At 35.8% G+C, this 22871-nt stretch overlaps 6 protein-coding genes, 1 long non-coding RNA gene and 1 pseudogene across 13 annotated transcripts; 4 read left to right on the forward strand and 4 right to left on the reverse strand.

The window, feature by feature from the left end:
• Positions 1–296: 296 nt before the first annotated feature.
• Positions 297–499, reverse strand: AT1G07503. The gene has a single exon (NR_139257.1). It is a non-coding gene; the product is annotated as an other RNA (long non-coding RNA).
• A 3810-nt stretch (positions 500–4309) lies between these two features.
• On the forward strand, positions 4310–4853 carry AT1G48750 (Bifunctional inhibitor/lipid-transfer protein/seed storage 2S albumin superfamily protein). The gene has a single exon (NM_103770.2). It carries the CDS (start codon positions 4362–4364, stop codon positions 4644–4646), a length of 285 nt encoding a protein of 94 aa, NP_564532.1. The 5' UTR covers positions 4310–4361; the 3' UTR covers positions 4647–4853.
• Positions 4310–7748, reverse strand: delta-ADR (delta-adaptin). Of its 3 annotated transcripts, none has more exons than NM_103771.2 (2): positions 4498–7748; positions 4329–4460 (listed from the first exon to the last, which is right to left on the reverse strand). In NM_103771.2, exon 1 carries the CDS (start codon positions 7602–7604, stop codon positions 4995–4997), a length of 2610 nt encoding a protein of 869 aa, NP_175308.1. In that variant the 5' UTR covers positions 7605–7748; the 3' UTR covers positions 4329–4460; positions 4498–4994. The 3 variants fall into 3 exon arrangements, with proteins under 3 accessions (NP_849785.1, NP_175308.1, NP_001031156.1); NM_001036079.1 differs by having other exon boundaries at positions 4349–4464; NM_179454.1 differs by having other exon boundaries at positions 4310–7748.
• A 723-nt stretch (positions 7749–8471) lies between these two features.
• On the forward strand, positions 8472–9790 carry AT1G48770 (hypothetical protein (DUF1639)). 3 transcript variants are annotated; one of them, NM_001333358.1, is made up of 3 exons: positions 8472–9101; positions 9194–9274; positions 9676–9790. In NM_001333358.1, the coding sequence occupies exons 1-2, from the start codon at positions 8628–8630 to the stop codon at positions 9257–9259; spliced, it is 540 nt and encodes a 179-aa protein (NP_001323108.1). In that variant the 5' UTR covers positions 8472–8627; the 3' UTR covers positions 9260–9274; positions 9676–9790. The 3 variants fall into 3 exon arrangements, with proteins under 3 accessions (NP_001323108.1, NP_001319177.1, NP_175309.1); NM_001333357.1 differs by having other exon boundaries at positions 9689–9790; NM_103772.2 differs by lacking the exon at positions 9676–9790 and having other exon boundaries at positions 9194–9625.
• On the forward strand, positions 9723–11229 carry AT1G48780 (uncharacterized protein; the record flags this gene model as incomplete). 2 transcript variants are annotated; one of them, NM_001333359.1, is made up of 3 exons in its annotated part: positions 9723–9811; positions 10042–10079; positions 10345–11229. In NM_001333359.1, the coding sequence occupies exon 3, from the start codon at positions 10542–10544 to the stop codon at positions 11085–11087; it is 546 nt and encodes a 181-aa protein (NP_001322250.1). In that variant the 5' UTR covers positions 9723–9811; positions 10042–10079; positions 10345–10541. The 2 variants fall into 2 exon arrangements, with proteins under 2 accessions (NP_001322250.1, NP_175310.1); NM_103773.2 differs by having other exon boundaries at positions 9791–11087.
• A 785-nt stretch (positions 11230–12014) lies between these two features.
• AMSH1 (associated molecule with the SH3 domain of STAM 1) lies at positions 12015–16149 on the reverse strand. Its single transcript, NM_103774.4, has 14 exons — positions 15657–16149; positions 15147–15211; positions 14976–15051; positions 14717–14893; positions 14443–14537; positions 14211–14313; positions 14080–14126; positions 13598–13925; positions 13182–13271; positions 13021–13083; positions 12868–12942; positions 12673–12735; positions 12531–12583; positions 12015–12442 (listed from the first exon to the last, which is right to left on the reverse strand). Exons 1-14 carry the CDS (start codon positions 15768–15770, stop codon positions 12268–12270), a joined length of 1524 nt encoding a protein of 507 aa, NP_564533.1. The 5' UTR covers positions 15771–16149; the 3' UTR covers positions 12015–12267.
• A 2003-nt stretch (positions 16150–18152) lies between these two features.
• On the forward strand, positions 18153–21495 carry AT1G48800 (Terpenoid cyclases/Protein prenyltransferases superfamily protein). Its single transcript, NM_103775.2, has 7 exons — positions 18153–18441; positions 18525–18801; positions 19634–20012; positions 20108–20326; positions 20445–20592; positions 20692–20940; positions 21034–21495. The coding sequence occupies exons 1-7, from the start codon at positions 18187–18189 to the stop codon at positions 21316–21318; spliced, it is 1812 nt and encodes a 603-aa protein (NP_175312.1). The 5' UTR covers positions 18153–18186; the 3' UTR covers positions 21319–21495.
• A 216-nt stretch (positions 21496–21711) lies between these two features.
• Positions 21712–22702, reverse strand: AT1G48810 (annotated as a pseudogene; the record flags this gene model as incomplete). Its single annotated transcript has 1 exon — positions 21712–22702.
• Positions 22703–22871: the final 169 nt, after the last annotated feature.

Here is a 22871-nt window from a genome sequence, read left to right on the forward strand (position 1 = left end):
GTAACGTAACTAAATAAAGGACCAGCTGTGAAAACCTAAGTTTTTGAGTTTTGGTCCTTTTGGAGTATATGTTATTCTCGAACAATGCTTTAAACACTATTATTGCAAAATTTGTGGGATTAATACGTACGATGTGCGTTTGGTGTGGTGTTTATTTTGTGCATCTTAATCAGTGTTTATGTTATGCGTTGTGCGTTTGGTGTGGCCGTGTGGGATTTGCTTTAGTTTATAAAATACTTAAGATAATGTTTATAATACTTATTAAGATAATGTTCTAAAAAGTGTTAACAAATAATGTTGGAAACAATCGAGGTGGACGAGAAAAAGATCGAACCCTTCAATCATTGGTATTAAACAATTTCTATTTATAAAATAAAATGGATGTTTTAATTACAGAAAAAAAACTTCTTGTGGTTTATTGAAACCAAGGTGAACTCTTCAACCTAATTTACATATGACCTGATGAGAAGAAATATGAGAGAAGGGGAAGAAAATCAAGGAGGAAAGCCTCTCATGAACGGAACCAAGCTTGGAGGATGTTTGAGCTCCATTTTGAAAACTTGTCTTCTAAGATTTGATGCCTTGTTTCTCACACAATGATCCACAATTTTTTAGATTAAAGAATGAGTTAGTGACTTTCCCCAATGCTCCGGTTTTTCTCTCCAAAATGTAAAGATTGTCTCTTGTAACGCAATCATAAGAGGTTGCTTAGTGGATGAATCTGAAAAAGGGTAACCAGTTGAGAATGAGAGACAAGTATCGACATGGAGACTGGAGTTTCATTTTCTGTAGAATTGCTACCCATATCATACCTGAAAATTGACACTCCAAGAAGGTGATTCCAAAATCCATTAGCTTGCTTGCAAAGAATGCTTATTGGATACACTCTGAGACCCAATCTGAGAAACATGTTTTAGTTGGATTCATGTTTAAGAGACAAACAGCCAACAACAAAATTTTTGCTTGGGTATTCGATGTTTATGCCATACGTACATGCTTGAATCAATAAGGAGAATGATCTCGGATGCGATGGTAAATCTCGGAGAAAATATTATATTAGCGTTTTTTTCCTAGTAATCGGCAGATCTTGAAACTCTTGTCATCATGTTAAGAAAGAGAGATAGAAGTAAGATGAGTTGTCAACTTGTCATGAATAGTTGGTTGATGAGGAATACACCATCGACCTCAAAACAATAGCTTGAGCAACAATGTAATTGTTGGACAGTCCCAACTCTTGTATTCAAAAGGGGCCAATGAGGTGTCCGTAGTTTATAACTGCAAAGATGTTGAAGCTTTATTACCAATCAACGTTGTGATATAATCTCAAGCCAATGGAGCTTCTGATCTTATGGGAAAGAATTAACAAGAGAAATATTGGTGATTTATTTCCCAAATTTCCGCTTTGATAGGTATCTTCAGTTTACCAAGCCACCAAAATCTAATGTTGCATGCTAAAAATATCATCCAAACTCGCTTGAGGTTACATATGGTATTTCAAGATTTCTCCTGTGACGAAGCCACAAGCCATCCTCCTCTCGAGGAGAGTGATCGAAGATGTCCATTTTTAACACTGTAAAACATCCATGTTTTTGTCCATAAGAAAACTGTGAAACTAGGGTTGAGCATAAAACTCGAAATCCAAACACCCATCCCAAAAACGATCCAAAAAATTCGAATTCTTCTACATGAATTATCCGGTCCAAACCAAAAAACAAAAATTATATTCGAAAACCCAAAATAAAATTATATATCTAAAACTATTAGTTATATCCTAATAACCTAGATATCCAATAAAATTTAGTTGTATTTGTTAAAAATTATACTTTTTGTAAAATTGAACCAAATTTTAGTAAGATTAAACCAAGTTTTAATTAAAAAAAAAAAAAAAAATTTAGTTTTCTTTTTCTAGAAACCGATCTTAAACTGATTGAATCCATCCGACATATGTAAAACTCCCATAAATAAAGGCCAATGGACCTTGTATTCTGCCAAACTCTTTATGCAAACACACATAAATTTCTCTTTGAGATTTTGATTCTACCTCTACTTCTTATACTCAATCAGAATTAAATGCAAAAAATCCCACCCCACGAAATCGAATTGTCATAAAATCTGAAGAGATAATACACTCTCCCAGAACCGTCCCCGAAGTTTTAGTAGCTATAAAAAAAAACTGGTTGATTTTCCCTTGAGAAAAATAAAATAAAATTTCTCTTTTGCTTGGAATCAAACCAGCAACCAATTCTTTGAGTTACTAGTGTGTTTCCAGCTAAACTAAGAAATTTTCACGCGAAAATGGTTCGATTTAGTATACAAATATATAAGGCAGCTATAAGCACCAGCTTTAGTGACTTGTACTTTTGGACGTCTCTACTTCTATCCGAAATTATCTGTATCCTAAATTATCTGAATCCAAAAAATCTGAAACGAATCCGATTCGATATCTAAATGTTCATGTTTCTTTGTAACGGTCCCAAAGTGCAAATGACAGATTTGGTAAGGTGTCAAATATAATGCCGATAAGGACAAATTTGAGGAGGTGAAAGATCAGTGTAACTAAGGTGTCATGAAGTCCAAGAGGGAAGCTTGTACATGTGGTGAATATTGGCTTATTACAACAATTTTTCTTTGCAATATCACTATTTTTAAATGCATATTATCATTAGTTTTTCTTCGTTATACTCATCATTAATGTATTTTGACAACATTATATATTGACAGAAATGTTTTTCGACAACATCATATATTAGTTGTATGAATTTTATTCATTAATTTCTCTCTTATATAAATTTATGTCATAGTTCAAACAAGCCACCCTGTATGAAATTGAAAATATGCTTGGTTACCTAGGTAAAGGTTTCTGATAATTCGGAACTATTACAAATCATTTATAAAAATATACACAATCTATATAAAATTGAAAATACATTGTGAAACAGTGACCTGTTTTTACCTTTGTAGAGAAAATTTTAAGTAACCATTAGCATGTGTCATGATGAGAGGTGTGGAAATAATTAATGGATGTATATATGTATCTATATGAAGTGTCATTAAATCCAAGATCCGTCCAATTATAATTTGAAACATCACAAAGTTGAAAAAAGAAAACGAGTACAGAGAAATTAAATGGCAATCAATAATAACAACTAAACTTGTACCTCCATTAATTCACTAGATGATCTTAGAAGCTTTTATCAAAAAAGTGTTTGGACCCACTTTTTAGGTATACGATTAAAGTGCTTGAAACTCTTCAGAGTGGGTAATCTTAGTGCCTATTTTTTTTTATAAAATTACAAATATTGTATTTTGTTGTCCGTGTGAGTGTGAGGGACAAGAGATTGCACTAAATTTAGTTGGTGTAGTGGTGCAACTTACAACAATAACCAGTATTTTGACTTTTTTTTACATAGAAAGTGGGGTTTTTTAAGAGCTAATGCTGATTATATTGTAAAAATATGTATATGTACACTAATCAATATGAGTTTTAGTAATTTTGAATACAACCGGAAACTACCAACAACTTACATTTTTGAAGCGAATTCGCTTCTTCTACTTGCTCGTTCTATTCTATTTTATAAGATTTATTTTTTTTTGGCTAAAATTACATATAGTATAAAATTGTTTATCATTTACAGAAATGTTGTTTAATATTTTAATTTAAAACCATACGACCAATCATAGAAAAATATTACATAACATAAATGTACACAAAATATTAAATATATTTAAAATTTTACGTAAAAATGAAACTTTTTGTTCGGAGATTTTAATAAAATAAAATAAAAAAGGAGAAGCTTTGTCTTCAGTGAAAACATATAAATTTATTTCGTATGAGACGAATCAATTGTTGCTTGTTGTCCTAGCATGGATCACTCTAATTAGTAGTAATGAGGTTTTGCTAAAAGTAACAAGATCAGTTGAAGCAAACAAAGATGTTTTTAGTGTTGTTGTTTTTTTGGACAAAGATGTTTTTAGTGTTTAGCTTTGGTTATTGTGGTACAATGGTAAGTCTTGATCTTTGGAGTTATTGTTTTAAGTCGTAGCTTTTATTCTCTCTTTATAGCTTTTTTTTAGCTTAGTATCCGGAGATAAATTTGTCTTTCACCGGCTTAGTTTTTGGAAGGGTTTGATCCTTGCCGGCTTCATGTATCAAAATACTATCCCACCGTTGTAAGTTGTAATCCTCAATGGCTCAATGAATGATAATAAATAAAGTTAACTCTTTCAAGTGATAAAAAAAAAGAAAAGAAGAAAGCTTTTATCACACTTTCTATCCCCTATAAATAGAAGGGATGGCTTGAAGACACATACTGAAAACAGAACAAACACAAACACAAACAGAGAATCAACGAAGAAGAAAAATGGTGAAGGTGATGTGGGTTTCCGTTTTAGCTCTGGCGGCGGCGATTCTCCTTTTGACGGTCCCGGTGGCAGAAGGGGTGACGTGCTCGCCTATGCAGCTGGCTTCATGTGCGGCGGCGATGACGTCATCGTCGCCGCCATCGGAGGCGTGTTGCACAAAGCTGAGAGAGCAGCAGCCATGCCTTTGTGGGTACATGAGGAACCCTACCCTCCGCCAATACGTTAGCTCCCCTAACGCAAGGAAAGTCTCCAACAGTTGCAAGATTCCTTCCCCAAGCTGTTAAGGAAATGTTAATCATGATTAATTAGTGACAAGTTTCGCTGATTATAGTGGTTAATGCTGGTCTTATCTTCGTCACTACTATTTAGAATAATAAATGAAGTGATGATGATTGATGATTGATGATTGATGATTATCATCATCATGCTTGAATGTTATGTTTTCTATCTTATAAAATATGAAATATACTTTAGAAATATGTTTCGTCGGATCTCTCTTATAAATTATGACAGAAACCAAGAAACCAATACATGAAAGTCTATACACAAAAAGAATTACACAAGACATTTTGTTTGGTTTCTGTATGAACAAAGACATATTTTAAAAGAACACAAACTGATTTTTCACTCCATCACAAGAGAAAATCTGGAATTATAACTTGTTCTGAAGCAGAAGCTACTTCATTTTGCCGTCGTGATTTGTGCTTACTACTTCCCTCTCCCTTCTTCTTCTTTTTCTTCTTCTTCTTCTTCTCTGAGTTCTGATGATTTTCTATCCTCGAGCTCTCTTCTTTTTCCTGTTGTCCTGAATTCGGATTTCCCTCGTACCTATCTTTTTCTTTTCCCTTGTTCTTTACCAGAAGAGCGCTTTGGATCGCTCGGGACAAAGATTCATCATCATTAGCAGTCTGTATATTTGTTTTTGCTTGAGGAGTGATTCTTGATTCATCTCCATCGTCTAGTTTCACCACTACAGGCCGTGGTTTAGATTGGTTTGGCTTTCTCTTGGGGTTAAATGAATCCTGGGATATCTCGTTTGCTAATTCATTTGCCAGAGGATAATCGCTTGACGTGCCGTTGCTATCTTGATCCTCCTTTTGAGAAGTAAGATAATACATTCCATGGCGTTTACGGTGTTCAGCTAGCAGAGATGAAGCTTCATGTGGAGGAGATGAAGATGAAGTGGCTTCTTGTTGATCTCTGATTCTGAGTTTGGAGACAGAGAAGCTGATCTTGTCTGTGTATGAAACCGAATCCGATTCCACGGGTTTAAGATGTTCCCCACAGATCTCCTCCAGATCCCCGAGATTCTCTTTCAGCTCTAACCCATCCGGTACACAAACCTTTTCTTGTGCAGTTGCAGAAATAGGACCAAACTCTTCTGAGAACACATCTTCCATGAATGCTGTAACTCTAGAAGCTTCTGTTTCGTTGTCTTGGAGATTTAATTGCTCAGCTATTTCTTGCTTTATCACACTGATGTATCCTAAAACATTCTTAGCTCTCTCCTGCACTTCCACATCATGGTATCCAGATAAAGGCCCCAAACCAAGCTCAATCACATTCACCAGACTCAATATAGATTCATGTGTGAAAACATTCACCAACAAAGAGCCAGAACTTGATTCCTGAGCCAAGGATGACGAAGTGGGTTCCTGGGACGAGAAGTAAGACCCCAGACAGAAGACAAGAACTTTGAAAGCTGAATGTATATAGATAGCTTTTATGGAGGGGGGTAAGAGATCAGTTCGTGGTTGCAGAAGCGCCTCCACAGTTTCATACGGATTCTTAGAGAACTCAACGTATTCACCTGAAACCCACGCAGCTGCAGATAGTATAGGGTGTAAGAACAAGTTACCGAGCAATGCAGGATCAATGAGCAGTGCCCAAGAAACACGGACTAGCTGTGGTCTAGCATCTCTGACCCTCATACCGATATCGATCAACTGATGCTCAATATCTTCCCCTCTTTGACAATGTGGGATTCTAGCCATTTCACCAAGAAGAGACAAATACCAATCAAAGTCAACTATGATCTCATATGCATTCCTGGAGCATGCCGATAAGACAGAAAAAATAATCTCATTGCAGAACAAAGGGTCTGACTTGAGTGCATAATTCATAAGAATCCTGGAGATTTCCGACACATTATCTTCATTCACCATTGCCATTAAGAGATGCAATGCCTCGAGTTTAACATTTGGATCCTCATCGCTCATAGCCTTGACGACTACCTCTTTGTTCTCCAAAACTGCCCACAAATGCTTAGGAGCAACAATCGACAAGGCGTTAAGACCGAGATACTTAAGATTTGGATCATCTTCCACCAGAAACTCCCGGATCTTTGCAACAGCAAGTTTCACAGCCGCTTCGTTATCACTCAAGCTACTCACCACGGTTCGAACACACTCAAAAACCAGAGACTTTGCCACAGTCCTCCTCATATGTTCACAAATCGGCTCAGCAACCTTCTTACCCAATCTCGGTTCAATCAAGGCCAACTTAGCAAATATCTTAAGAACCTTGATCAGAACCCAATTATTCCTTGAATCAACCAATACTTTATAGAACTCAGGAGCTAAAGGAAGACAAGACTGAGGATCCTTTGTAGCAAGCTCACAGAACACTCCAACTACAGCAGACAGAATCTGCGGATCAGAGGTTTCAAGATTCTCAACTAGACGTTTAAAACACACCTTAACAGCATCATGATACTTCTCAAAAACCCTCAAAACCACACCAATTGCTTTCTTCTTCACGAAAGATTTACTACTACCCAGGAGAGTAAACACTTCAGGAGTCAAATCTCTAGCTAGGTCATGAGTTCCGATCCTAGACAAACATTCCAAAGCTAGACTAACCTCGTATTCATTAGCACTATTCAAATCCTTTCTCACCTGGTTAGTGATCAGAAGCATAACCGAGGTCTGATCGTTGAATGATTGAGTAATTGCTTGGTAACCGATCCTCTTGTGTTGGAATCGTGAAGAAGACACGACTTCTACGGCGTGAAACGCGGCCCAAGACATGTCGACGCCGTGAAGTGCGGCGAGGTAAGAGAGCTTGTGAAGAGCGGTGGATTTAGTTGAGAGATCTGTGGCTTTGATCTCGCGGCGGATTTCTTCAACGGCTCTAGAAATGAAATTGGATTCTCCGAGAAGCTGGAGACGAAAGCCTTTGATTAGATCCTCGAGACTTCGTTGGAACAAGTTGTCCATTATAGAAGTGGAAGACGACGACATTGATGATTCTCGTGGTTTTGAAGAGATCCTTCTTAGTGGTTAGGTCTTAAAACTGTAGTTGGAAATTGAAAGGAGCCATCAATTGATGTTGGGAAGATGAGATTCCGAGGGCTTTTCAAGCTGATCGGCGTTGCCCAAACTCGCGATCTCATCGGAGAGGGAAGAAGGAAGTAAGGCAAGAAAAAGGGCTTTGTGGGCTTTAATGGCTTATTGAGTTTGTGGGCTTTTTTATAGTAGAAACTAGTGGGCCTTAATGAATTTAATGACATATTTTCCAACATTTGGAAAATGAAGAAATTATATGTATGCGTTTGTCAAATCTAAAATTAATCATGTGAATTTCAATGCAAAAATTTGATGTTGCATTTTGTGTAATGATAGTTTGGAATTTGGATACAAAACTATTATATAAATTCAAAGATATTTCAACTATATTATTAATCAGGTCATAGTTTTTATAGATGTATTTTTATTTTACGTTAAAATAGATTTTTGCATTAAAGTTGTGGTAATTTCATTTTTTTATAATTTAAAAAACTATTAAACTCTATTTTTGGCGCTAAATTTACATCTTCGAAACATATCGACTAATTTAGATAGTGTCACTTCTCTACATGAAGGAAGATGTTATATTATATTACAATGGTTTTGCTAAATAATTCAAACATTTCAAAAAAAAAAAAAAAAAAATCAGCCCCAAGTGTCCAACATGTAAATACATTTCATATTTTATATATAAAAAAAACTCGTAAATTAGGATTAATTGAAATATTAAGAATATATCAATTTTTAGTGCTTATCACTTCTATTTTTTTTTTGTTATTTTCCTTTTACAAGTTGGTTTTTGTGTTCTATATATAAATCGCACAACGTTACAAATAATTTCGACAATGGAAAAAAAAGAAGGAAAACGAATAAAATAACTCTGAGAATAAGTACGGGAAAAAAAAACTTTGAACTGCTCTCTCTCTCTCGAAGCTCTCAACAAAAAAAATCGAAGAAGAAGAAGAAGAAGACGTAACAATGGAGCCTCCTTTTGAAAGATCGAAACGTCTCCACAACTTCTCTTTGCCTCAACTCCGTTGGGGTCAACAAAGATTCCTCAGATGCGTCAATCTACCATCTCCTCCTCCTTCTTCTTCCTCTCCCGATCACGCAGCCACCAATAGATCCGTCTCCATAGCTGGAGTTTCTCTTACAAGAGGAGGAGGAGGAGGAGCGAAGAACGGGGAGGTAGTTGCGGCGGCTAAGCCATGGAATTTGAGGATGAGAAGAGCTGCGTGTAGTGAACCTGGAGAAGAAATTGAAATTGGCGTTAATAAGAGAAGAAGTATCATCGATAATGAAGATGGAGGAGGAGATAAGAAGAATGAGAAATCGAAATTCTCTATTGCGTTGTCGAGAGATGAAATTGAACAAGATTTCTCCTTTGTTTTTGGGAAAAAACCTCCCAAGAGACCTAAGAAGAGACCAAGGCTTGTTCAGAAGAAATTGAATGTAAGTTAACAATCTTCTCTTGTTTAATTTTTGGTTGCTTGATTTTTTTTTTGGATGATTGCTAAATTGTGTTCTTGTGTTTGTTTTTGCAGACGATTTTTCCAGGATTGTGGTTGAATGAAGAAGAAGTGACGATTGATTCGTATAATGGAGCTTAGGAAACAACATGAAAGGTTTTTACTCTGTAGGATAATATGTATCTCTCTGTTCTTGTTCTACTCTTTGAGACATTCTCAAGTTTAGCAATTTTTCTGGTTTCTGATCCTTTGTTGTTATTGTTGTAAAGCAGATTACTGGGAATCTTATCATTCATTCACTAATTGTAATCTCCAGCTGTTTGTTCTTTTAGTAATGCAGTTGCTTCAATATTGTTTCTCTCTTCTTGTTCTACTTTGAGACCTTCTCAAGTTTAGCTATGTTTAGTTTAGTTAAGAAATTCTTCACCAGTCTAATTGTAGCTGTTTGTTTCTTTAATGATGCAGTTGCTTTACTTTAAAAAGGTTTCTTGAATCTTGTCCATATAGTCTCTCTACTCTTATTATTGTTGCCATTGTTGGTATGTTGATTGCTACAGATCTTTAACACAGATACTTCTTCTCGAGTATGTTTCATGGCTCGCTTCCGTTGTTTGTTTTACCAATGGTACATTGAGCTATGTCAGTGGAGGGCTCGAACAAGCTTTCTTGTACACAACATCTCACATCTCTGAGGTTAGAGATGGTTTCTTTGTTGAATATCCAGATTACTTGATTATCACTGAAGTTTAGGACCTTGCGTTTTGTGTGGTTTCCTGATGCATCCATATGTGTTGTGTGATGACTTGACAGGTTTTAGACAAGAATCTTTGTACGATATTCACAAATCACCAATAAGCTTCACGCAGTTTTCTTCCTTTCTACTAAGTCGATTTTACTAACCTTTTTTTTTTTCTCTATTCCAGGTTCAGATATGCCTACAAAGATTTAATGAAACTATAAGGTAACACATACTTACTTAAGCCATGTACAAATACCTCTTTAAGTATTATGATATTGCTTCCGGTAGTAGTGAGTGGCTCACCACAATCTTTAGACAGATTATGTCTTCCATTATTTTATTCGAATAACTTCAACTTCTCCCCACCAACTTATGACATTTATTCGATACTTCAACTTTCCATTCTTCTTCTAAAAGCAAAGTCTTGAAGATCATTTTTCACTCACTTGACTTTTTTTATCTTCTTTCCAAACTATGATATGCACAGAGGCTCTTCAGCGGATTTCGTTCTCGAGTGATCTTGGTCAATCGGATAAAGCACCACCACCTGTGATAGAGCCATCAGGCCTTATCCGAAGAGACGAAACTCTTCTTGATTCATCAAACTCGGACTTCGAGTTCCATATCTCAAACAGCTTTGATCCAGGAGACTCCTCACCAGCGGATGAGATCTTTGCAGACGGTATGATCCTTCCTTTCCATGTAACTGCAGCTTCGACCGTGCCAAAACGTCTCTACAAGTACGAACTCCCTCCCATTACATCCTCCCTTTCTCCATCTCCTCTCTCGCCACAACCGTTACCCACAAAACACAGCGAAAAGGAAACCAACGGGAGAGCAAGTGGAGCAAACTCTGACTCAGAAGCAGAGAAGTCATCAAAGTCGTTTTGGAGTTTCAAGAGAAGCTCCAGCCTCAACTGCGACATAAAGAAGAGTCTCATCTGTTCGTTTCCTCGGCTGACAAGAAGCAACTCTACAGGTTCGGTTACTAATTCTAAGAGAGCAATGCTGAGAGATGTTAACAACCATAGGCCCTCTTCTCGGTCCTCTTGCTGCAATGCGTATCAGTTCAGACCTCAAAAGCACACAGGAAAGAAAGGTGAAGGAGGAGGAAGCTTCTCCGTCATTCCAGTCCTCAATGGTCCATCTACATTTGGGTTAGGATCGATCTTACGCCATTCGAATTCGAAAGATAAGACGAAGACAAAGAAGAAGAAGAACAAGAAGTAGATGATAAGAGATGTTCAGAGTTTCGATCAATTATTTTTCCTCTTTTGATTGTGTCTACAAATTGTTGGAGTTTTGTTTGTACACATTTTAATAGTAGATGGTCACAGCAGCAAGAGATTATCAGAGTTTTCGATCAATTATTTTTCCTCTTTTCATTTTTGATGTGTGTTTTTTCTCGAACTTGTACACATTTTTTGGTGTAACTGCCATAGTTTTTTGGTTGCTTCAATATCTCGAATTGGACACAATCTTGATGACCGATGAGACGACACAATCAGACTTAAGTGGTCATGTTTATCTTACGGAGCGGACTAAACCATTAGCCTATACCATCCTATCTTTGGGGCGGAAAACAGACCCCTACGGACCAAGTTCATTTATGCGTACAACCGGTCCGTACTTGGTCAATGGCAGATTTAGTTATAATATTTATCCGCACCACCACGTACTGCAAGTTAAGAATGGTAAACTAATAAATAACAGTCAAATTTACAAAACTGTTTTGTTAGTCCCATCTGCAACAAACCCTTCGAAGCCTCAATATCAAGTTTTGTTGACACAAAAGACTTGTTTCATCCGATTCAGAGATAAGTAAGATGTGGGTAACACCAATGTCATACAAACCAGAGATTGGTGCACATATATTTCAAAATTTTAAAGCTGACTTAATATAGAGGAATTTATTTATGGAATAAGGTATGACCATTGACCAACACTAAACATCTGTTAGAAGGGTAGTTAAAAAGCCAAGTCCAACCTGACCCATTCTTATTTAAGTTATTTAATAATTTTAGATTAACATAAACATAATTTTGTGTTAGAAGATAGGACATGACATGTCCCCCATTTTTTCACTAAGAAAAATCACCAGTTTTGTTTTCCACCAACAATTTTCAAATTTCCTCTAAAATTTTATTTTGATCATTTTTGTTGTTTGTAAAAATATTACGTAGGTTTGAATAGATGGTGACACAACGATAACTTTAGCACAAATCACTTGCTCTTGTATCTTGATTTTTGTTCAGTTTTACATGTAAGCCTTGTAAACATATAATTATTGTACACGAAAACTTACGTAGATCATATTAAAATCGGGATATAAACAGATACATAATTGTTACAATCGTAGAGAAAAGATGGCCTTGAGAACATAGTTTCACTTTCAAACGCGCAAGTGATGCTATCTGAGATCAATGACATCAAACTTGAGATTTGGGTTCATGTAAACTTCCTTACAGGTATTGTAAATTGGCCCTCCGTCCTCCGGTGAACTGTGCGCATGAAACCCACGCCGGTCACAATTCCTTATCACCGTCATTCCTCCCGGCGTCGTCAGCCGAAATATTCCGTGATTCCTACATCAACGAAAAGAATCTTCTTAGGCATTATACTTTCTCGAATAATTTCATTTCTGATACTTCTGGTCTTTTGCTAGTTTAGTACCTTGAAGAGTCTTGTGGCGCCATAACGATTGCCACAGCTTCTGGTAACATAATCTGAAAACATTGTAACTCCATCGGTTGATATCGTTCTATATGCATTATATACTAATTTTTGAAAGTAGATAGAAAGATGTTGTCCGTACCTGGTATGAATAGTGTGTGTGAACATCAATGGATGACATGAAACAAGACTGTGTCGGATGCGTCTGTTGAAATGAAGACAGTGATTAACGAGTCAGTACAGAAATAAATGAAAAGAATGATACCGTATTACCAAAGAACTGATATTCAAGCATAAAGCAATAAAAGCTAGTGAAATAAAATCATATATTACTCACATGAATCCATCCGAGTGGGAAAAGGGATTGCTTGTCCTGTACTTCAAATATCTCTTCTTCGTTCGTGGCCTGACACTGAAAAAGAGCGAGCCAGGAGTAAGTGAATGTATACGAGGAAACTGGGTTGATATAACGAAAAAAGACTGAGCTTACCGAGTCAGATGTCGATTCCTGCTTTGGTATGATGAGAGCTGTAATGTAAAATTTTCTGTTTTTCTGCACAAAAGTGATTCACAAATCATTATTGCTGATCCATTTTTCATTAGCTAAATGTCAATATCGCATTTTCCAATTTGAAAAATGTAAGGACTTACTAGTGAACCGGCAAGAATACCACACGTCTCTAAATTCTTTTTAGTGTTTGACTTGGCAAGCCTCATAAAGGTATCCATCATTGAAGTCGCCTGCAAATAAAGGTGAATATGAAATTATGAGGACAATTGGGTAACAGAACAAAGAGACAGTGGTTGTTTGCAAACTTATTCTCAGTCTCATCTTATTTATTAGACAAAGTAGCAATAGTTTAGCCACTAGTCCTACGTTAAAGTCCAGAAAATTAAATAAACATATGTGTTGAAATCCCATGGTTGGATAAACCATATATGATGCATGTGTTTACTAGACACATCCACACAAGTCTAGTGTTACATAGGATAAGCTATGAAACACGATAAATCCTTCATGATAAATCAGCATAATAACAAAGATAAGAGAAATATAGCAAACTTACAATATGAAGTTCAAGAGGAGACTCCGACCGTAGAGACTCATCCGGCAGAGAGTTTTCTATCATACATTCCGGTTCTCTAACTTCAGGACATAAAGCAGGAACCAAGTCTTGAACTTCTGCTAGCACTGGAGGTGGTGAAGGTTGCCTAATGAGATTGTTCTCATTAACGCTTTCTGGCTCTTCGAAAGAAATCATGGAAGAAAGCTCTTCAGTGTAATTTTTCTGGATTTTTTCATTAGATGCAACACTGGGTTCCACAATTGGCTTTTCAGGTTCATCGTTACTGCCATTCGTTATCATTGGTTTGCTGTCCACAAGTTGTTGGAAGCTGTTTTCCATAAATAGATATAATACATAGGCGTGAGATAGTCGAGCAAAAGAAGTTGGAGGGAGAGAGTGGAATATGTAAGAAATAAAGCAAATAATATTGAGATGCAGAATAAAAATATACATTTTGCATCAAAGCAGCTAGATGATCTAACCTTGGGATTACAACAGGCGAAAAATCTATATTGCTTGGATATTGAACCTGGATAATATGACGAAAAGAGCATCAGCTTAGTGTGAAGAAGTGGGTAATAAAGACAAAAAAAAACGAAGCATCCTATGATACCTTTGTATCATACTTTGGTGGCTGCCACTGTGCAGAGAGTCCACCTGGACCCAAGATAGAATGCTTGGAAAGGGTTTCTTCATTTGGTCGGAAGTTCACCGACCTAGATAAATCATGCAGTTAACAAAATCTATGAGGCAGGACCATGGGACAAGAAACACAGTGAAAGATACAACGAAGGTCTTTCATTGAGGAATGGACGATCTTTCATGAAATAAAACTAAAGACATACATCTTTCGGAAACGCTCTTCAAGTGGTGCAGCGTTCAAAAATTGCTGACCCCTGGAACCCATGTAGCCAGAATTATGTCCAGGAGGATTTCTTACCTATGTCGAACAAAAAAAAACATGGAAAAGGTACAGGGTATGCTTATCTACTGCAGCTTGAAAGTAATATCATAATTTCATCTACCAATTAATGAAACAAGAGCGGAGAACAATGCAAACTGATTTCAAATATGTACGCATGGCATATGGGACAAACAAGAGTTAAGCATTAGGCACACCTTTGCATGATCATAGCTATTAAATGACGGTTTCACGGCAGAAGACCAGCCTAGGGAACCATTTGCTGGATGAGCTTGAACGTTATATCGAGGTTTGAGCTTGGGATACAGTTCATCAATCCTTTGCTGTACAACTGGTTTCAACTTCTCCAGCTCCGTCAAGACATCTAGTAGTCTCTAGAACAGATAAAAGCTCACATCAAACTACTGACTGACAGACAGACAAAAAAAAGATCATAAGGATATTATGTTCACTTACCATTCTCAAATACTCTTTATTGCTTTTTAGAGATGTTCTGTAATCTCGATGGGACGGTATAGTCTCGAGAGCCAAGCTAGAGAAAACCAAAAACAAAGCTAATTTCAGAAAAAGCAAAAGGATCTAACTAATTCTCTCTACAGAGAGTATTTGAGTTGGCAGCTTTTTGACCTTGAAAACCGCAGAAGCATGACATATAAATCAATAACATTCTTCTCTGCCCGAAATATGTTGGCCTACAAAACATTATGCAGATGATTAGGAAATTTAACCAAGTGATTTTAGTCTTAAAGGGATCACTTTCAAGGAAACAAAAGGCCAACAACTAAATATCAAGTTAAAGACATCCAAAAGATTTTGCAGTTCATAGACAATTTGATGTGACCACCATGATCACTGCAAACTTCAAATCGCAGCTGATAGCGAAGACTAAGGGAAGAACATATTCCAATTTCACAGACACAACAATCAATATCACTCAACAACAATCAAACTTAAACAAAATGGTGCAAACGTTATGATACTCGAAAAATTGAACTCTGGTTAGGAAACAATAATTTCATCAAAGAGAGATATAAATAGTTGGAGAGGATCATTTCACAATAATTAGGCCAAACACGAATCTCCTAAACAAAGATACCTTGATAAATCAAAATTCAAAGTCAAGTATGAAGAAGAGACCTGTTTGAGGATATTATCAGCGATCCTGAAGTAAAATTTGAGAGAAATACGATTATCTACGCCAATTCTCCGAGCACTGGTAGCGATATCGATGGTCTCAAAAGACGACCCCATAGTTGCTCCGATCAAAAGCAACTTTTCTAACTAATGGAAGAGCATCAAATTGAAAAGCAGATCTCGTAGCTATAGGTCAATCGATGATGGAATTTTCAAAGGGTGGAGGAAACCTCCGGTTCAAAGAGACGGCGAGGGGTGAGAAGAGGCACCGCGATAATAATGGCGATTGGCGATAAACAAGAAGAAACGACGCTGTTGAGTAATTTGACTTTCTTTCGAGGGGCAAATATGTCAACTGGTGGGTGGGTTGAGATTTTGAGAGATTGAGATTGCTAATGTTTTTAAACCGACCGGCTCTGACCGGTCTCCTGTCGGCCGGTAGAAAATCCCATCCAATCCTCAATGTTTTTTTTTCTGTCACCCAAACCTTCGCGATTTCTTTCTTTTTGGTAAGAATATAAAATTTATTAATCAAAACAAAACAATGTTTTGACCAAGAATTTTTTTAAAAGCAATAGAGTCTCGAATTTATTCAAATCCTTTAGCCTTAAACTAAGCTTTAGAAAAAATCTCTTAACCTAGATAGTTCGTAATAGCGTAAAAAGACCACTGGATTGTGAACCTCAAGCCAAGTTTTAAAAATGGTAGACTTCATCATAAAACTATGTTTATAGGTGATTTTATTTGAGTATCATAAACCTAAAAATCATTTTTTAATGAAGTAAAGTATGTATTTGGACATAATCTGTATCAGTTTACTGATATTTTTGATACTGAGTATCATGTGACTTGACATCACATCATTGGTTCAGCGAAAACAAGGAAAAAAAAAAAATCTTTTTTCCTCCTCTCTCACATATCATTTTTCTTTCGTTCTCTTCTATAAACCTAGAAAATCAGAACAATAAGCGACAAGGTATGACAGAACTGAACCTAAAAACCTATTTTTATTTCGTTTTTATATATTTATTTTCGATGTTGCAATTTTTTTTTTTTTTTATGATACTTTAACCGGTTTCACCAATGGAAACCGATTTATTACCAGTATCATACAAAATCTCAAAAAATAAACAAATATTAAATTAATATTAAAAAATTACTAATGATACTCTATGAATATCAACTATGTACATGTTCTAAGGATTAGAACATCCTTTCATCAGACAAATAGCTTTCCACTAGCTTCAAACTTGGTTTGACACCCAACAACAACTGTGACGTCAGAGTCGACACTACTAATATGTCTCCTCGGTCAATTTTGCTTCTTGGTCTTTTGCGAAAGGCTAATGCTTCTTCTAAATCTGAAATAAAAAGATTTATAACAATTTTTTGGTTTCAATGGAGAATCTCGGGTTTAACTTTAACCTAGGGTTAGATGCGAACCCTGCAATCGTTCTCCACATAAACAGATCTGGGAATAAATGTTAATTTCAATGGTCTGGCTCACGTTCATGTTTCAACCAAATCCTCCGCAGAATGCTCAACCAAATCCTTCTAAAATCTTCAAGGTCATCGACCGTGAGATTAAAAACTCCATATCACTGCTAGAAGACATCATAAGCGCTTCAGACCGCTTATGCAGCTTTGGCTACACTGATAAAACCTTCTCCAATGTGTGTGTCTTGCTTTCTTCTTTTAAATTTTTTTGCCAAGAAACCAAACTTTGGTTGCACTCCTTTGTAAAATCATCATATTCATTTAAATGATATTTGCACTTTAGCAAAAAAAAAAAGATGGATAGACAAATAAGTTTGAGATCTATTATCATCAATTTGAACAATTGCTGATAGAGATACGTCATACGACAAAAGACTTCAACTTTGATTTGCATCTAGAAGTTAATTTTTGAAACTCTTAGAAATTTCAACGTCAAAGTTTATTAAACAATTGCTGCATTTATTGTAAAAAAAAGTATTCAAAAATATAATTTAATATTAAATGTAAAAAAACAAACAAACTAGAGCTATGATTTACTCGTCAGTTTTTTTCCATCAAACTCAAAAATTACCAAGAAAATTTTAAGATTGTACACATTTTCAGAAGAAAGATGAATGTCTTGACACATTTACAAGTAAACCAAAAAAAATGAAGAACTTAAATAACTGAGATCACAAAAGATTCTCTAAGTTTCATTTCATCTCTTAGGCATTATTTATAAATAAATAAATTAATTAATTAATAATAATAAAAAAAACTAAAAAACTAAAAATGAAACAGGATGCCTGTAACTGTTGTCAGTGGGATATTAATGCAAGTGATCGTAATGTAAATGGGTCGTATGAAGAAGTAATAATTGTTGCAAAGTGTCTTTGCAAAATGAAAAAATATGTTGCATATTACCAACTAAAGCTTAAATATAATAAAATATAAGTTAGAATTATTATTGTTTTCATCTGACGATGGAAAACATTGTGTCTACTATATAAATTTGTGGTGAAACCTGGATCTCCATATATTATCATTGGTGGTGAACATGGAAGCCATAAGAGTTTTTGGACCAAAACTTGGATCTAGACTCTCTATTCGTTCTCACACCACTGCATTTCCGGCATGCAAACTCTCTCGCTTTCCGCTAACGTCATTTCCCGGTAAGCATGCACATCTTGTTCTTTTGAAGGCCACTACTATTCCTCTGGCGTCTGGTGACAAAGAAAATAATCGCAAATTCGAAAAGTTGGGTCCTTCTGAATGGGGCAATCAATTCCTTTTTGCTCATGTTGATCTCTCAGTAAGTCTCTGTCTCTTGCCATTATATAGAGGATATGAACTCATGCATGTTTCTTTTTTTAAGATGAATACCTTTTTTATAAGGAAATGGATGCGCTTGAGAGAGAGATTGAGGCACTAAAGCCGAAAGTGAGGGACATGTTCATGTCTTTCAAAGGAATGAAGTCGAACAAGAAGAATTTGTTTTTGATATATTTGCTTGTGAGTCTTGGTCTCGCTCATCATTTCGAGGATGAGATCGAGGAGAGTGTCAAAGGTTGTTCCCAAGAGATGGTGGAGATGATGGACGGTGAAAATGATTTGTACACAGTTTCCATCATCTTCTGGGTTTTCAGGACATATGGTCACAACATTTCTTCTGGTAAGGATTTCTAACTAGGTTTGTGATCACATGGATCCGGTTTAGATCGATGGATCCAAAATTTTATTGTCCGGAGATGGATCCATATAATTTTTCAAAATAGATTAAAACAGATTTAGATCCCGGATAATCATTATTTCACTCCAAAAGTATTTTTATTTGGTGTTAGTAAAATATAACAAAAAAACAATGACTAAATTACGAAATTTTGAAGTTGCTTATGTATTTTAAGTTATAGAGTATCTCTTGGAGATTTTCTAAGAATATTTAAAGAAACTTTAACCAATTTAGTTAAAATAATCAAATGAAAAAGCCTTACATATGAAAAGAAACTATATGTTATTCATACAAAAATATATATATATATAATTTAAGTGAGTGTAAGTGTTGGCATAAACAAAAAAGCGAGTGTAATCTCACTTCCTCCAACGATCGTCCGTGATTGAAAATAAAATACTATACTAAAGTCTCTTTTCAATATATCTATATAATTATACTAGGTTTGAGGGGAAAACAAATTATATGAGGTCCTCAAATTTATTTATTATGAAATTAACGCATAAAAAACAAAGTTGTAACTCCTAAACTTTTTTCATTGTTCAATATAGAAAATAATACAAGGTTACTATTTACCTTCTTAGGAAAAAAAAAACGTTTAAAAGAATATTTGGATATGATGTAAAAAAACATGAGAGAGTCCTGCTTGTGAGCATGATCGATGTTCGTACACAAGTCTTTCGTACACAAGTCTTTTTTTTTAATTTTGACAGTCTTATAAGTTATAACTAGATTCGTATATATAACAAAAGGTTATTATCATTTTGGTCAATAGATATTTTTAACAGATTTAAAGGACACAATGGAAAGTTTAAGGAATGTCTTGCCACCGATGCTAAGGGTATCCTAAGCTTGTATGAAGCTGCTCACATGGGGACGACAACCGATTATATATTGGATGAAGCCTTGAGCTTCACATTGAGTTACTTGGAGTCGTTAGCTGCAAATGGGACATGCAAACCTAATCTCGTGAGGCGTATACGAAATGCATTGGGTCTTTTGCAGAACAAGAACGTGGAGATATTAGTCGCAAAGGAATATATCCGGTTCTACGAACAAGAAGAAGATTGCGATAAGACTATACTCGAGTTTTCCATGCTTAACCTCAAATTCCTACAGCTACATTACCTTCAAGAACTCAAACTTCTTACAAAGTATGTAGCTATAATCTCCTCATGCAATACTTTACATGCATGTTTGATATATCCACATTTTGGAGCTTGACATGTTTTTCACGTTTGGATGCAAGATGGTACAAGGAACAAGACTTTGAATCCAAGTTGCCACCTTACTACAGAGACAGAATCGTGGAACTGCACCTCGCTACGCTAGCATACATCAATCCGAAATACTCACGTGTGAGGATTATTCTGACTATGATTTACACTATTCAAATAATTCTAGATGATACGTGTGACAGATATGCTTCTCTTCGTGAGGTCGAAAGCCTCGCTGCAACCATCGAAAGGTACATACCTTATCAAATTAGCTGGAGTCCGCATTAAAAAAAGGGTGGATGAATAATATCAGAGCCTAAATTTACATAAAATAAAAATTGATGATGAATATACGTATTGATAATGTAGATGGGATCACAATGATCATGCCATGGAGGGACTACCGGATTATTTAAAATCTGTGGCCAAATTTATATTTCATACCTTCCAAGAGTTTGAAAGAGAAGTGTCGTCAGAATCAGGAGGATCTTACAGCTTGAAAGCTACAATTGAAGATGTGAGAAGTCAAATTATTCAATATTAACCAACCTTAAATGATTTTTTGGAGAAACATAGTAATTGTAGTAGTAATGTTCACACTTTTGCGCCATTACAGTGCAAGAGAATGATGAGAAGCAACCTTCAACTTGCCAAATGGGCAGTAACGGGTCACTTGCCTAGCTTTGATGAGTACCTAGATGTCGCTGGAGTCGAGATCGCCGTATATTTTACCGTGGCAGGTATTTTGTTGGGCATGGAAAATATCAACAAGAAAGAAGCTTATGAGTGGTTGATATTTAGAGACAAACTCGTAAGAGCAATGTCTACAAAAGCACGACTGGTGAATGATTTGTTTGGCTATAAGGTAGGGGAAATGTATTCCCACTTTTATTTATTTTTTCGATAATCATATATTTGTTGTTATTTGATAATCAAACTTAACATGTGACATGATTAGGATGACATGAGGAGAGGATATGTCACGAACTCGATCAACTGTTATAAGAAGCAATATGGAGTTACCGAAGAAGAAGCCTTTAGAAAGCTTCATCAAATGGTTGCGGACGGTGATAAGATGATGAATGAGGAGTTTTTGAAGCCAATCAATGTGCCACATCAGGTTCTAAAAGCAGTCCTCGACACTTTACGTGCAATTAACATTTGCTACGACAATGAAGATGGATTTACCCGACTCAATGGTAATCTGAAGAACTACATCACGTCTATGTACGTTGATCTTTGAGGAATTTACCTAAAGGAAAAAAAAAAGAGAGAGGAAACACTTGTTTCCCATAACTATGAGCAGTCTTTGAAAGTTCAACGAATTTGTAGTTGTTGTTTTTTTTTCTTTTTTTTTTGTTGACAGATATTCTAAAAACTGGATATTTTATCCACACGTTATCGTTCTATGAGTTTGGTATCAGTGGTTTGTAATCAATTCCTACCTTGCCCATGTCTCCAAAAACAATGATTATTAGATGTAGAGAAAGATGGTAAAGTTTGTTATTTCTCATTAAAGGATAAAAATGATTTACAGTTTATATACTAAATAAGATTACAAATATTAAACTATATTGTATATGTATATGAACTATACACTATACTCTAATACCCTTCCCTCAATTCGAATTATTCAAGAAGGAAGAAAAAGACTTGAAAAAACATATCGAGACATGAGCATCTTGAACTTTTTGGAAGGAAGAGCCTTAATAAACAAGTCAACTAGCTGGTTATCAGTAGTGACATGCATCAGGTTCAGAAATCCAGTTCGTAATCAATCTCGAACTATGTGGCAGTCAATCTCAATATGCTTGTTCATGAAAGATTGAATTTGAAGCAATCTGAATTGCAGCTGTGCTGTCAAAAAATAGATTAGTAGGACCAATAACCTTAACATGAAGATCTCTCAAAAGTTGACTGGTCCAAAGTAATTCACAAGTTGTATCTGCCAATGCTATGTACTCCGACTCAACATTATTGCAAGGAGCTGTTTGTTGTTTCCGTGATTTCCATGAAATCAAAGAAGTACCAAAAAAACACACAGAAACCTTTAACAAAGCGCCTTGTATCCTGACAAGTTCCCCAATCTGCATCTGAGAAAACATGTAATCGAATTTCAGAGTTAGTATAATAAAAGAGACCACGACTCGGATCTCCTTATCTGACTCTACAATGAGCATCATCAAGATGATGAATTCTTGGTTGAGAAAGAAATTGACTCAGTGTGTGCATTGCATATGTAATGTCTGTCGTGGTGATGGTAAGATATAAAAGCTTGCCAATGAGAGCTCTGTAAACAGTTGCATCTGATAATATATCTTCACTTTCTACATGTAACAGTATATCAGAGTCCATTGGTGTAGCTACTGGTTTGGAGCCAGTAGACCTACACTTTCCAACAGATCCAAAGTGTATTTTCGTTGGCAAACTAAAATTCCAGTCTTGTTACGAGCTATTTCAAATCCAAGAAAATATTTCACTGGACCAAGGTTTTTGTGCTTAAAAGCAGTAGCCATAGTAGTCTTCATGACAAGGTGTCTGTATTACTGTTATAAAGTTGAATGGTGGGATATAGATTTAAACAACTTTTGCAACAAGTTCAAGAAGATTTTTTTTAAGTTTCATATCTGGTGGGATATAGACTACCGAAACAACTTATGCAACAAGTTCGAGAAGATTTTTTTTTTAAGTTTCATATCTGGCCAAATATGTGGAGACAACATATAAACATCCAACGTACTCGGAATAATCTGAAATTTGGTAGACAATTCGGGAGATGGGAACTAAAAGATTAAG

Source organism: Arabidopsis thaliana (assembly GCF_000001735.4).
Source record: "Arabidopsis thaliana chromosome 1 sequence".
In the NCBI taxonomy this organism is placed as follows: Eukaryota; Viridiplantae; Streptophyta; class Magnoliopsida; order Brassicales; family Brassicaceae; genus Arabidopsis; species Arabidopsis thaliana.

Bases quoted from the DNA above. Each gene is read 5' to 3' on its own strand.
- AT1G48800 (NM_103775.2), top strand. From the start codon at position 18,187: ATGGAAGCCATAAGAGTTTTTGGACCAAAACTTGGATCTAGACTCTCT. The intron at 18,442-18,524 runs GTAAGTCTCTGT...CTTTTTTATAAG, and splicing joins TTGCTCATGTTGATCTCTCA to GAAATGGATGCGCTTGAGAG. The intron at 20,593-20,691 runs GTGAGAAGTCAA...GCGCCATTACAG, and splicing joins TGAAAGCTACAATTGAAGAT to TGCAAGAGAATGATGAGAAG.
- AT1G48750 (NM_103770.2), top strand. From the start codon at position 4,362: ATGGTGAAGGTGATGTGGGTTTCCGTTTTAGCTCTGGCGGCGGCGATT.
- AT1G48770 (NM_001333358.1), top strand. From the start codon at position 8,628: ATGGAGCCTCCTTTTGAAAGATCGAAACGTCTCCACAACTTCTCTTTG. The intron at 9,102-9,193 runs GTAAGTTAACAA...TTGTTTTTGCAG, and splicing joins TTGTTCAGAAGAAATTGAAT to ACGATTTTTCCAGGATTGTG.
- delta-ADR (NM_179454.1), bottom strand. From the start codon at position 7,604: ATGTCGTCGTCTTCCACTTCTATAATGGACAACTTGTTCCAACGAAGT.
- AMSH1 (NM_103774.4), bottom strand. From the start codon at position 15,770: ATGGGGTCGTCTTTTGAGACCATCGATATCGCTACCAGTGCTCGGAGA. The intron at 14,894-14,975 runs GTAAGTGAACAT...TATCTGTTCTAG, and splicing joins ATAAAGAGTATTTGAGAATG to AGACTACTAGATGTCTTGAC. The intron at 12,736-12,867 runs GTGAGTAATATA...TCATTTCAACAG, and splicing joins TCCCACTCGGATGGATTCAT to ACGCATCCGACACAGTCTTG.